The sequence below is a fragment of the Colias philodice genome, chromosome 6 (genome assembly GCF_061535455.1).
Source record: "Colias philodice isolate Cphi_HAF_F1 chromosome 6, ilColPhil1 Martin Lab GWU primary, whole genome shotgun sequence".
NCBI classification, from domain to species: Eukaryota; Metazoa; Arthropoda; class Insecta; order Lepidoptera; family Pieridae; genus Colias; species Colias philodice.
The window spans coordinates 7,621,536-7,635,941 of NC_143091.1; the positions used below are offsets into that span (position 1 = coordinate 7,621,536).

Here is a 14,406-nt window from a genome sequence, read left to right on the forward strand (position 1 = left end):
TATTATTTATTCCTTTTCCTTCGTTGCGTTGGGTTTTTCTTTTTAATTTTTAAATTTTTAACTTCGGTTTCTTATTTTCATGTGATATTTTCAAGTGAGCGAGACCTACCTCTACCTCCATATTACATTCCTACATCATATTGATATCTATAAGTTTGTTGCTCCTTGACATCTTTTTAAGTTGGGCCGTAACCGTGCACAAATTGTAATGGATCACAGTGGCAAAAGAAGTGGTATCTTTAGGAAAAAAAATTGCCAAGAGCCAGGCCTATGTGGCTTTGAGTAGAGTTCAAAATTTCCAGGGTGTGGCTATCCTCTCGCTCCCATATCCCCCTCTTCTTTCACAGACTTTCAACCCTTCTCTTTCCACACCTAGTAAATGGCAGAACCGATTTTGATGTAAACCATATTATCTAATTATACCTATATGTACACGTCATATCCTGTCGTTTGATGCTCCATTTGGTTTATTTATCTAACCACTGTCACCCCTAAATGTAATAAACGGATGAACCGATTTCGATAAAACATGTTGCTCTTTTATATTTTGATATGCCGCTTGAGTATATTATTTGACCACATTCGATTATTGTTCATTCCCACTTTCACCGCTGTAATCTAATAAATGGATAAACCGAATTGGATAAAAATATAATTAATATTTTTTCCCACATTCCCACTTTTACCTCTATATACCTAGGTATAATAAATGGATGAACCGATTTTTATACACTTTATCTAAGAACCAGCGTCGGAAAATATGCTGCCTAACACGCATCTAATTCGTATTACCTGTTAGCGAGCTACGGTGGCACAAACAGACAAACATAGCGGTCAAACACTTATCACCCATCTTTTTGATGGTTAAAAATGGTTAAAAGGGGTTAAAAATATAATACGACATAATTTAAAGGACATTTTATGTATAAAATTTACCTAGAAGTAAGCATAATTCTAATTTGACCCCTTCCCCCCCTACTACCTCAGCTTACCCCCCCACCCCCACCCCACCCTTGGGGACTTTCGATATGATCACCTGGACATTTATAAGGAATAATTACTGTAGCGTATAACAGATAACTTACGTTTTATCGTACACTGTATAGTGTACAATAGAATGCCTTTGCAAATGTTCGCCGTGAATACTTAATGGTCATAACTTTTTTATTTACAAACCGATTAACATGAAATAAACACTAACGGCCTTACTTATAAAAAGTTAAACAATGGATAAATGTCAACCATTTCCTACCATAGCTGTGTCCTGCTCTTGCTCACATGAAACGTCATTCATAAAAACAAGACAGGTTATTGCAATAACTAATCCATTGCTTAGCGAATGGGTAACATTTTATAAGTAAGACCGTTAATGTTAAATGAAGATTACCACAATATATTAGTGAAAACCGCATCTAAATCGGATAAGCCGTTTCTGAGATTAGCGTGCACAAACATACAGACAAACAGACAAAAAAAATTATAACTACAGTTTTGGGTTTGAGATCGATTTAATAATAACCCCTGCTATTTTTTTTACATATTTTCATTGAACAGACATCACTTTTCTAGAATTTTATTATAATATGTATTGAATATTGATTGACCACGCGCAAGGTTACTAATTTCCACTACATCCTCACGCAAATCGTCAATTTTTATGAACATTGAATCTGTAAATAAAAAAAAATCAAAAGATAAGTGTACCTAATTTTAATAAAAAGCTACTAACAAATAAAGTTTTATCAAGAACTAAAGTGACCTTCTTTGGGCGTATAATATAGTCTTGTAAAAGTTATACATGATAAAAATAAAATTTCATCATTTTCTTATTTTGTCATAACTTTAACTAATTAAAAACATGAGTCTAACTATATAATTATAATAAACAATAAATATAAAAGCTACAACTTACCTTTTGTGGGAACGCAAGAAGGCGAAAATTAAAAAAAAGCCGAAGATTTTTAAAAATGTAACCAATGAACACAATCACTGTTATCTACTATTACCCAAAGAGAATACAAATACTACGTCTATTACCTATATAACTGTAACTAACATCAAATAATAAACATCTACCCTCACTTATAAAAATTTAGTATATTCACATGAAATATAAGCGCACCTGAAATTTACTCTGGGAAGATATTAATTATTTATTTAACTTTAAAAAAAAACAAACTCACCAACATCATAATATTTAAATTATGAACTTCCAAGGAGCGTTAATATTATGTAAATTGATTTAATTTTAATGAAATCTCATAGATGGCGCTGTTTTAAATTTGTCTTTATACTACTAAGATTCATTATACTGTTTCTCTGCCAAAATTACTTAAATGATGTAGTTTTTATAGTATAAAGGTAGACAATAGCATGGCTTACTCAAAAACAACATTTAAACATGAGTCTTTATATTGTACGCTGTCGTAGTACACGGAATACGTAAGAAAAATAAAGGTTCACAGCTCCTCCCCCGAAGGTGATAGCATGATAATATGTATATAACAGCCTGACCCGACCTGTTAGTAATATTCATGCAAAATTTGAAGTAAATCCGTGCAGTACTTTCTGAGATTAGCCTGGACAAACATACAGACAAACAGACAAACAGACAAACAGACAAACCGACAAACAGACAAAAATTCTAAAAACTATGTTTTTGGCTTCTATATCGATTATAGATCATGGATTATGTATTCTTTTAAAAAAATATTCAATGTACAGTTTTGACTTTCCTACGATTTTATTATATGTATAGATAAACCTTCCTCTTGAATCACTCTATCTATTAAAAAAAACCGCATCAAAATCCGTTGCGTAGTTTCAAAGATTTAAGCGTACAAAGGGACATAGGGACATAGGGACAGGGAAAGCGACTTTGTTTTATACTATGTAGTGAAGATAAAACCGCATTTGTTCGCTACCGTGCCCGTCATATTGTGAAAATTGTTCTACAAATTTTCACCTCAGCTTTCAATTGATTAGAATTAGATTTTAACTATGTAACAGTAGGTAAGTATGTGATCATGATCTTGTCATGGAATAAATAAAAAGAACTTTAGTAGGTATGTCGCTGGTCGCATTATCGCATAGGTATAATGCATTCATTTATACTTTTAATAAATATCAGGTATAGGCTTTTGGCTTCTTAACCTTTTGAATTATATTATATTTGTTGTGTTGTAATCTACCTATTTGTTTTTAATTATTTATCTTTTAACACGCTGCATGTCTTACACGTGTACTTATAATATGTCTTATATTGCTGTTTTATTTTTAATATTCTTTTCGCAAATTATGTTAACAATGTCGTTATCCTTCAAAGACGAAAATATATATCGGCAATCCCACGGAAATTAACAATACCTACAAGACAAACTGATTTCTAAAAATAGCCGAAAGCCATAATATAACTTCAATATCGTATAATATTTTTATACAGAGGATAATGCGCTATTTGATATAACATTTTTTTCAAATGCAAAAATTTGTTAATCCTACTTCGCCTTTATTTCTTCTAGTATATAAAATAATACCTTTATCTTTAACCAACCTTTATCATTTGTTCTGACAAATGATAAATGGTTATAGATACTCTGAGACCTCTGGGTCTCAGAGTATGGAACCTAACCTGTATTAAGGGAACCTGAACCTATAAAAAAGTGAAGTCCCGTGTCCCCTAGTGGGGTAAGGGGCAGATGCATTATACATCTGTTTCACTGATCGATTTTCTTTAGGGACAAGTAGGTGATCAGTCTTCTGTGACCTACCAGACCGAGACATTTTTTTTCTTCGTCTCCACCGGGAATCGAACCCAGGACCCCTCGGTGCTACGCTCACGCGTCAACCACTGTACCAAGGAGGCGGTCAACCTGAACCTGAACCTATAAGTATAACTTTATTCTTCCAGAACAATATAATAATTTGCTACAACTTTTTGTCAAAAAAATATCACGTGCAAAGTAAATGGGACGCTTTTCTTACTTACATGTTTTCGAATGTTGTTTTAATACAGTTAATGGAAACGTTTCAACTCACTTTGTAAGAGTTTACTATAGCATTAGCAAAAGTGATCGAAGTATTGGTCAATTTTAGTAAAACTATATAGAATAAACTGAATTTCGTGCTAGTGTTCAGTTCAAACAAAACACCGGTCATTAAAAGTTATTTAAATTATTCCATGATAAGATCATAATCAGCAATACATATTAAATAAGTATACCAAGCCACCGTTTCATGTGATAGGAAGGCAAAACACATGCTTAGAAATTTTGAAAAGGGCCATGCCACCCATAAGCATTCACAATTATGGGTTTAAGTTTAAATCGCTTTGGGGATTGGGATAAGAGATCAGAAGAGTTTATCAAGGAATATGGCCATGGGATTTCGGGTAGTAATAAGCATGTATGCCGTCTTTGAAAGTTGTATCTGACTGTATTTAAATTAAAATTCAGGTACTTACTTACTTCTGAAATGTAAAAATTTTTAATTTTCTTATAAAAAGTAAATTTCTAATAAGCAATAGCACATAAACAAATCACTCTTAACATAAAAGACAAGACCCTCAAAATACAAAGCTTAACTTTACTCACCCTATCGCTTTGTTATATTATTTTGCTCGACAGCTATCAATTTTACGTACCATTTCGGGAATTTAGAAGAGATTCAATTTACCTTAAATATAGATAAGATAAAGAGTATACTTAGATCGTACCTGCCAGTGCGTGATTGCGCTTGACACCCGTAATATCCGGCTGCTGCCCAGCGATGATATCAATTTCAATTTGTTGCGGCGCTATAACGGCCGCCTCTGCTCGATTCGTTGTGTGAATCGATTCCACTCCACTTTCCTGTTGCGTTCCTACCGAACTTAATCTGCGACTATTCGATTGAAACGTTCTCGATTCGATATCTGTTTAATTTTATGTTCCACAGTATTCGATTTGGCTTTGGTATTACGACACGTCGACGGTTAAGTTTCATCACTGCAATTTCCTAGCATCATCTGCTAAAGCAAACGTTACAGAGGTACTGGCTACGTTAATCTGGTAGATTATGATTGTGATAGTCTAGTAAGTTTCCGCGTTAATTGGGACACGGCGTTTATTACCACACATAACCTACATCACGAAACTTCATTTCTGTTCACCCAATCACCACAATACCATGGACAATTTTTTATGATATAATTCCTTAATCGAAAGGCGTTAATTGCTGTAATTGTTAGGGTAAATAAACAACGACTGGTAATAAATGTAACAAACCAACCACAGATTACTAAATATTTACCTACTACGTGCAGAACTACCCACATTTAGAAAAAATAAATCAACATGTCAATTTTAGAAAAATAAGTGAAGGTAGTTGATTTTTTTATAAAATGATATGTCATGATAGCTCAATCAGCTCGCGAACGCCAAATAGTATTTGTATTCTCTTTGGCGAACGCACTTGCTGCTACAAAGTAATCCATTAGTATTACATATTATTAATTGCATTTAGATGTTATAATCAGAAAGTTTAATCAAAACAAATCAGTTCATTTTTTTAAAAGAAATCTACAGTGATACAGTGTGATACTTAAACAATCGTTAAAGAAATATGAAGAATGAAAATAGGCAGCATTTTACTGAGGTTATGGTAGCAGAATTCCTAGTAAGTCAAATTACACGTTTTAAATGAAGATACTTGCAGTGAGGGGTTTAACTTAAGGAACTCGCTTTTTTTGTCGTCTTTAACCATATTATGTCCATAACAAAATACTTCAAAATCAATAAAGCATTGATCCTATCGATTGAAATTACGATGTATAAGGGTAACGCAAACAGTTTTAATAATTGGACTCGCGTAGCAAAGCAACCGCGTAGCAAAACTTAAATATTTCGTAGAATATTCGTACAAGTTTAACAATTTTGTAAATATTCGTAAAGTATGAAAAGAAAACATATTAATATGTGTTAAATTTTAATTTACCTGTCTTTTTAAATAACATGCAAAACAATGTGCTGAAATTAAAATCTTAATGGAAATATTAATTGGCATTGAATTTATAAATATTAATGGGCATAACATTATGAATAGCTTAATTGGTTTCATAACAAATAAGCTCTCCTCACAACGTATAAATTAGATTAATTAGTACAGCACAGTATCTATACATACGTATTTATTTGACGACAAATCTACAAAACGTGGACTACACAGTTTTCTATCTTACATAAGCTAGCGATCGGATTCGTTTAACACGTGACTGGGCACCGGCCGTAGTTTAATAGCCCCGTATATGTAAAGGACAGGCGCGATATACGTCCAACCAATTTGCAATAAAACAATATGGCGCACCGCCCCAGCACACCCCGACTTGTGACCATTTGCTTGGCTCTTGTATTTTATATTTATCCGTACTGCGGGACCATTAGCAGTGACCTTTATACCTTTGTGTGTCACATTCCGTAATGTTATGTTCGGTGAGGTACCTAAGGCGAAATTAATCCGCTCGGGCGTAAATGTGTTTTTGTAAGTCGATTTAGCTCGTGATATCTATCGCCGTTTTGTGAATTCAAACCGCGAAAGCAAAATATTGAGTCTCAGTTGTGTAGCGAAATACACATTTCGAGTTATTTTTCTTGAACGTGTTTGTACAATATTTAAATTGAAGACCGTGAAATATTTGTGCAAATAAGACTTGAATTATATTACTGTCGAGGAAATAGAACGTTTTCAATAACAGTTTTCAAAATTATTATTAAGTATGTTCTATAGAAAGTGTTTGCAGAGATGCTCTTTGTATTTTTAATGTATTTGTTTTATCATCACTTTACCATGATGAGAGTGGTCGCTCTATGTTGGCCACTGTATTAAAAGCCTAGATACATTCAGAATAACCAATATATTTGCTAGTTCAACTAACGTAATATATTGTTGTGTTAAGAAGCTATGAATTTGACTATATCAAATGTTTTATTGTTCCAGATTTACATTATCAGCCACGGCCGCCGGCTCCTGAAGGTATGTTGAGAAGCTTCAAATTTAATATCACCTCGAATAATATTGTTGTTTTATATTTGATTTCGTAACACGACAAGGTGTTCTTTATACGTATGACTTTTATTCAAATTAAGGCTTTCTGAAGAAAGTTATGATTATAATGTTATTATTTTTTAGGCACAGTGAAATTATATTTCACTGATACTGTGGAACAATTTGTCAGGTCTCTCGCAACATTTCTCCATTATATATTTAATACTGTTTTGTATACGAATATTTGAATCTAAGTGAAGTGGGCTCACACATAAATTATGTTTTTCTCTTTATACTCTTTTAATTTTCACGGTCTGTATTTTGTATTATGTTAAGAGATCCTTATAACATAATCATTTTCAACGAATGTAAACAATAATCACATGGCGGCGCGGTGTGTCCATTAGACACATAAAACTGAAAGAGTAGAATAACTTCGATTGCTCTGGCGGGATCAGGGGTGGCCAAATTGGTCAGGTCGCCCCGGATTGGTGGAAAAACGCGGGTTCGAATCCCATCTCGTGATCGTTTTCTTTTCTATTCTTTAAAATGTATACTAATTCTTTTCCATCCTCGGAATGTACTAATATAATTTTACAATTTCTATAATATCTTAACAAGGATTTTTTAAAGAATTTATTTATTAGAAATTAAATCCAAAGCAAACCTTGTGGGTTGGTTTGGACTTAATTTCTAATAAAGAACACAAGATCAACGTGTCGTTTGCTAGACTAAAATATATAAATTTAGTACATTCAACAATATTCGTTCTTTGTACAGCGGCACAGATAAGTAGGAGAGCTTATCTGCGGCTCACACAAGCGTTCGTTGTGGGTGACATGCCAACTACGTAGTTCCAGCGAAATTGCTTTGTTCATACTCTGTGGGAGCGCTTTTGCTAGCATTACTCAGTAAATGCTCTGTTATGATTTCCTTGTGATTAATTATGTTATTAAACATCTCTCTATTCGAGAAAGGTGCTGTGGCTTTCCCTTTTTCATTTATTATATGTTTATTTTAATTCTGCAGTTCATTATGAAGTAATGGAGAAATTTTTTTACTTTACAGTGAGCTAATGAGTTGACCTGATTACTATTATGATCATGGTGTTATCAATTCTTTCTAATAAATGACATATTTAATTAACAATTTCATTTGAAATAAAAAGATACCTACATTTAAAAGTGCATGAAACACACTTTAAAATTTTCATAATATATTATATTTAAATCGTATTGTAAATGTGATAGAATCTATGAACATTGACTAAAACCGAAGTTTAAGTAAACTTTTTTATTGTTTATGGAAATCCCTTCAAGGAACGATAATAATTATACTGAAAAAGAAATTAGGAAAATGTTCTTGAAAGTTGAAGTTATTTTTAGAAAAAAAAAGTCTTCTGAGAGTGTTATGAATAGAATCGGATAAAAATACAACCAGACTATTGCATAAAATCCTGATGTAGATACCTGGGATCTTTAAACTAGTTACAGAATAAACTAGCCTGAATTTCGAAGTAAAGCAAGAAATTTAACGTCGAAATTCAAATCTTGAAATAGATTTAATAATTCAAACAGTTCGAGAATACCTGAAGCCGTAACCTGAATATACTAATTTACTTCCATTGAGGGAACATCCGCCATCATTTTTATCTCCCCTCCTGTCCCCATTTATATCAGGCTTCTACAGTGATTCGCTTCCTAACACTTTGTTTGTTTCTTACGAAATTGTTATTTCCGGCTGCTTTCTTTCCTTTAAGCGGATTCATCTAAGCTTTTATAAAAGTCAAGGAAATGAGTTCGCGGTTGAATTTAGATGCTTGATGTAATCTTACATTGGAAATAAAATTCATACTCTCTTTGACGGTATTATGCTAATTTGGAATTTCGTGATGGCGCCCCAGCGATCTCACAAAACGGTTCCTGAGAGATGTTTATTTGGTTATTAATGTACAAGTGTGGTGCCGTGTGTGTGCTCCATTGGAAAATTGCGATGTTTAATATCAATATCCTTAAGTAATTTTACTCTGATAGACAAACCAAATTAATTTTGGCTTTTTTTTTTAAATTAAATTTCATAAAATGATAATATTTTATATAGGAATGAAACAACCTACAATTCTAGTTTAACATAATAAGTTGTAGTTCAAAAGTAATTAGGTAAATATTTAAGTAAGGCACTAATTATGAAATATTACACAGAATCTACTATATTAGTTAAACAATTTGAACAGATAGAAAAAGTTGTAAATTAGCTTCACTAAAACTTGGTGTGACTTCGCACCGAAATTTCTCTGCTTGGAATTTTAACTAGATGATAGAGATCGTCAATTCCCAAAGCCAGTGAACACAATGCGGTAAAACGGATATTCGCATTTAACTTTAGCCTGCCTTAATAATTTAGTCACGGTTCCGACGCGCCAGGTAGAAAATTGGGAATAGAGTAGGTAGGTAATTGAGTCAAGGATTTGCTAAGAAATCACGTCTTTTCAAAGTTCATACAAAATTAGAGAATATTGATAGACGGATACGATTTCGTTATTGACTTTGCTTGCTACGTTTATAGACCGGGAGATACTGACACAAAATTTCGAGTCATTTGTAACAGGATGGCGGTTCTACAGGGGTCTTAGTACGCAATGACAAAAAGAAAAACGATGGCGTGAACGCTGGTACCGGCGGCTTAGTCGCGTGGGCGTTAGTCGAACTCGTCGGAAAATAGCGAAAGTCAAACGATTTGTAACAGTATGGCACTTATTTTTCCTGTAAGTTTGAGGATCAACAAATATAAATACAAAATTTCAAAGATCTATGTGTTGGAAATCTTCACTTATATAAATTAATAATAAATTAAGTTTTCAAGTATGACAGCACTTTTTCCCCCTACTAGAAGTATGGCAAATATAATAATGGTCACATTTTATCAAATACTCTCCAAAAATCCAAATGCAATACTGGTACAAAAAGTTTGGCGAAATAAAAATTTTTTGCAGATTTTCGGCGGTATGGCGACCATTTGGAATCGTCCGAAAAGTATGGCATGGCGATTTTCGTAAATGGCTGCACGACGATAGTTACCTGTGCAAAAGTTAGCCTGGTACAAATGGTTGAATGATTGTTTTATTTAAATCAACACATTCGCATCGGTATGGCGGGCTGTAAGTCACACCGGAAAAGTATGGCATGACACTACCGCCTACTACTTTTTTATGGGCTATCGGTAAATTCTAAAATTTTTGTGTTACAAATCGTTTGACTTTCGCTATTTTTCCGACGAGTTCGACAAACGCCCACGCGACTAAGCCACCGGTACCAGAGTTCACACCATCATTTTTCTTTTTGTCATTGCGTACTAAGACCCCTTTTTTTTTTTTTTTTTTTTTTTAAGTGGGGAAATCTTGCATAGATACCCACGGCCTCCGGGGAAGGGGCCGTGGGTTATGTCGGATTCCTACCGACCAAAACCCCACTGTGTTCCGTCAAGCCGCATCAACGACGGGGCTACGGGTATGGTAGAATTCTTCCGTGACCCCGTCAGCGGCTGCCCGTCGCCGGGCCAAAACAAATTGTGAGCCAACCAGCTCTAACCTCATGGGGCGGCGTGAGCGGAACACGTCTCACGCCACCACATCTCTCCGGACGATGGACTAAATCCCCGCTCCATCGCCCGGCTCCCCTCGTTAGGGAGGCTGGTTGCGGCCGCGTAAATCAGCCGCAACACGACGACGACGCCCAATAGGGCGTCGGCGCCGGATCGGGTCCGCGTGAGGATCCCTCTCGCGGACCCGCTCAGCCTCCTCTTTCCGCGAGATCACGTCCTCAGAGAACGTGATCACCGCGCGCCAGGATCTGTCGCTGCCCACCATTGCACGAACTATGGAAGGCAGAGAGAGATCCGACCCGACGACCGCGACCAAGCGAGCACGAGGCTCGGCCCACGCGGGGCACACGGCAAGAGTATGATCTGCCGTGTCCTCCGGGCAGGCGCACCAATGGCAAGCCATGCTGGGCTCCCTCCTCGCGACTTTGCACAGATACCGCCCGAAACAACCGTGCCCGGACAGTACCTGTGTAAGGCGGAAGGTTATGGCCCCATGCCGCCTGTCGCACCACTCTCGCAGCACCGGTCGAATTGCTGCGACCGTCCGCTCTCCAGCGCTGGGCTCTTCGAGCCGGCGTTCCCACTCCCGGAACCGCCGTTCGACGGCCTCATCCCTCCACTGCTCAACCTCCTCATAGGATGGGTTGAGCCCAAGTAACTTGGACGCCGAGATGCGGCGATACACGTCCGCGAGCATCTCGGCGTCCAGTTCCCACGGTGGCGTTCCGGCCATCACGCACGCTGCCTCGAATGAGACCGTGCGGTACGCCCTCACTACCCTAAGCGCCATGACCCGCTGCGGTCTCCGCAGGAATGGTCTATTACGGGCGCTTAAGGCATCTGCCCAGATGGGGGCCCCATAGAGGGCCATGGAGCGGATTACGCCTGTATACAAACGGCGACACCCACCCCTGGCACCCCTAAGGTTTGGGAGCAAGCTTCCCAGTGCCCCGGCCACCCCAACAAGACGGGGGGCGAGGCGACGGAAGTGCTCCACGAACCTCCATCTGCTGTCCAGCACAATGCCTAGGTACCGCATTGTGGATCCAACCTTGATGGGCACCCCGCTAACCCGGATCTCCGATCCAGCGCTGTGTAGCCTTCGACGGCCGGGAAAGAAGATAGCCTCCGACTTCTCCAGCGCCACCTCGAGACCCAGCCGCCGAATGCGACCCACCACGTCCGCCACCCCCGCGGCAGCTAGGAGAGCCGCCTCGTCATACGAGGCACCACGCGCGGTCACCAGGGTGTCGTCCGCGTAGCAGGTTACGCCGACACCTGGGAGATTTGCGGCGCGCAGGACCCAGTCGTATCCAATGTTCCACAGGAGAGGTCCGAGGACTGAACCCTGTGGAACACCGCACGAGACCTCCTTCTCGCTCCACCCATCCCGGGTAGGATACGCCACAGCCCTGTCCGAAAGATATGATCGCAGTAGGCGCATCATATATTCCGGAACGCGGTGAAAGTGGAGCGCGTCAAGAATCTTCTCCCACGGCAGGGTGTTGAAGGCATTGGCGATGTCCAAGGACACCGCCAGAACAACCTCGCCGCTCTCAGTCGCGCTCTCCACAGTCGCCCTCACACGCGTTATGGCATCGAGCGTAGACCTCCCCCGGCGAAAACCAAATTGGTTGTTGCTGAGGTCCGGACCTATTCCCTCTAAATGGTTGACGAGGCGAGCTGCGAAAACGCGCTCAAAAAGCTTGCTCACCTCGTCAAGCAGAACGATAGGCCTGTAAGCAGTGGGTGAGTTCTGCGGGCGTCCATCCTTCCTCAGAAGGACCAAGTTCCCCGTCTTCCACCTGCGGGGAAATTGGCCCTGCCGAAGGCAGGCTGAAAATAACTGCTCTACTCGGGGTCCGAGAGCCTCCATCGCCAGCACCCAGGCTCGACCAGGGATTCCGTCTGGGCCTGGGGCGGTGTTCTTCTGCTTGAGTCGCCCCACCGCTGTTTCCACTTCGTCCCGGGTGACATCTGGAACAGATACACCTGCAGAGTCTTCCTGTTCGTCAGACGTCGCCGCCGTTGTCAAGGCATCTGGGCCGCCGTTGGCAAGGCTTCCCCTCTCTGGGAACAGGGTTGCTACTATCTGTTCCAGTAAGCGAGGCTCGAGGGACTGAGACAGGGGAGGGGCCCACGGGCGGAGCTTCTGCCTTACCCGCTTGTACGGCCGACCCCACGGTTCTTGGTTTAGGCTCTCAAGCATTTCGTCCCAGGCCCGATCCTTGGCGCTGCCGATTGCCTCCTGCAGAGCCGTCACGCACTCCCTGTAAGCGGCATATAGTCGCGTTTCCTCCTCCTCATCGCGCCATCTCCGGCGCCGGTGTCTGGTGTACGCCCGCCTCGCAGCCACACAAGAAGTGCGCAGCTGGGCGATTTCGGCAGACCACCAGTACATCCGACGTCTGCGCGGAGTAGAGCGGGCTCTGGGCATCGACGCGTCGCAAACCTGCACCATAGCGTTTGCCAGCCATGCTGCTTCATCCTCGACCGAACTGTCCTGTGGCGCAGGCAACCACGACTGCACTATGGCAGCCTCAATCAGAAGGTCCCTGTCGAGACTCCGAAGTGCCCAGCGTGGACGCCTATCAGTCCGGGAAGACCGGCTGGAGGCAATCGAGGGCGCAGATATGCTGAAGCGGATGTAACGGTGGTCCGACAGCGTCTCCACATCGGTAACAACCCTCCAATCCTCGATTCGCCGTGCAAGGTGGGGGCTTGCAAACGTGACGTCGACGATGGATCCACCCCTTTGCCTCACACACGTTAATTCTGACCCACGATTGAGCACCGAGAGATCGGCCGCAACCGCCCAGTCTTGTAATACCGCTCCCCGCGCATTCCTCACCGAAGATCCCCATGCCATTGACTTGGCATTGAAATCTCCGGCCAGAAGTATAGGCTGAGGACGGGCGAGCTCAATCAGCTCCCCCAACTCTGCCAGAAACTGCTCGAACTCGTCCAGTCCGCGGTTGGGAGAGAAGTACACTCCGACCACCGTGTATCCTCTGATTGAAGCCGAGACGCAGCCCCGCCGTTGGACAACTCGTTCCATAGTCACACCCCCCTGAGCCACTAACGTCACCAAGCCATCCACGTCCCCCACCCAGTTATCCCGGAGAGGTACCGAGTATGGCTCAGCTACCACCGCCACATCTATCATCCACTCCGCCAGACTCTGGAGCAGCAGATCTTGAGCTCTGGCGCAGTGGTTAATGTTGGCTTGAAGAAAGCGGAGGGCCATCGCTACGTCTCCATTCCTTCTACCTCCACAGGCGCCTCTAGTGGCGCAGGGCAGGAACGCGATGCGACTACTGGGCCATCGCGACTCTTGCCTCCTCTCTTCCGCTTAGGGGCTTTGCAGGCCGGGCCCCCGAGCCGGTGTCCCGCAGGCAGTCTTGCATCGGCGCAGAGGACACAATGAGCGGTTGCAGAGCACCCTGCAGCCTTGTGCCCATCTTCGCCACACCGATAACAGACGTTGCTCCGGTCCGTCGGCGATGAGCACATGACTCTTACGTGCCCCACCTCCAGACACCGGAAGCAGCGTTGCGGCTTCACTGCGCCAAGCGAGACCCCCGCGGAAACCCATCCAACAAGGATGCGCCCAGCCTGCGCCACCTTTTTCGCGGCGGCTACCGGGCAACTCACCCACGCCGTGGTGGAGCCCCTCGAGCCCACGCGCAGACCACTACACTTGACCTGGTCCGCGGGGCACTCACCCACCCGGGAGACTGCAGCTGCGACTTCATCGGCAGCCACCGAATCGTCGAGACCAGTGAC

General features: G+C 41.2%; 1 protein-coding gene across 2 annotated transcripts in view; it reads left to right on the top strand.

Moving 5' to 3' along the window:
- LOC149487836 (agrin-like) overlaps positions 1 to 14,406 on the top strand; it is a 136,583-nt gene that overhangs the window by 90,111 nt on the left and 32,066 nt on the right. For both annotated transcript variants that reach the window (XM_089696509.1, XM_089696510.1), the window contains one exon: positions 6,973 to 7,008. In XM_089696509.1, coding sequence (XP_089552635.1) covers positions 6,973 to 7,008 — 36 coding nt within the window. The remainder of the gene's footprint in view (positions 1 to 6,972; positions 7,009 to 14,406) is intronic.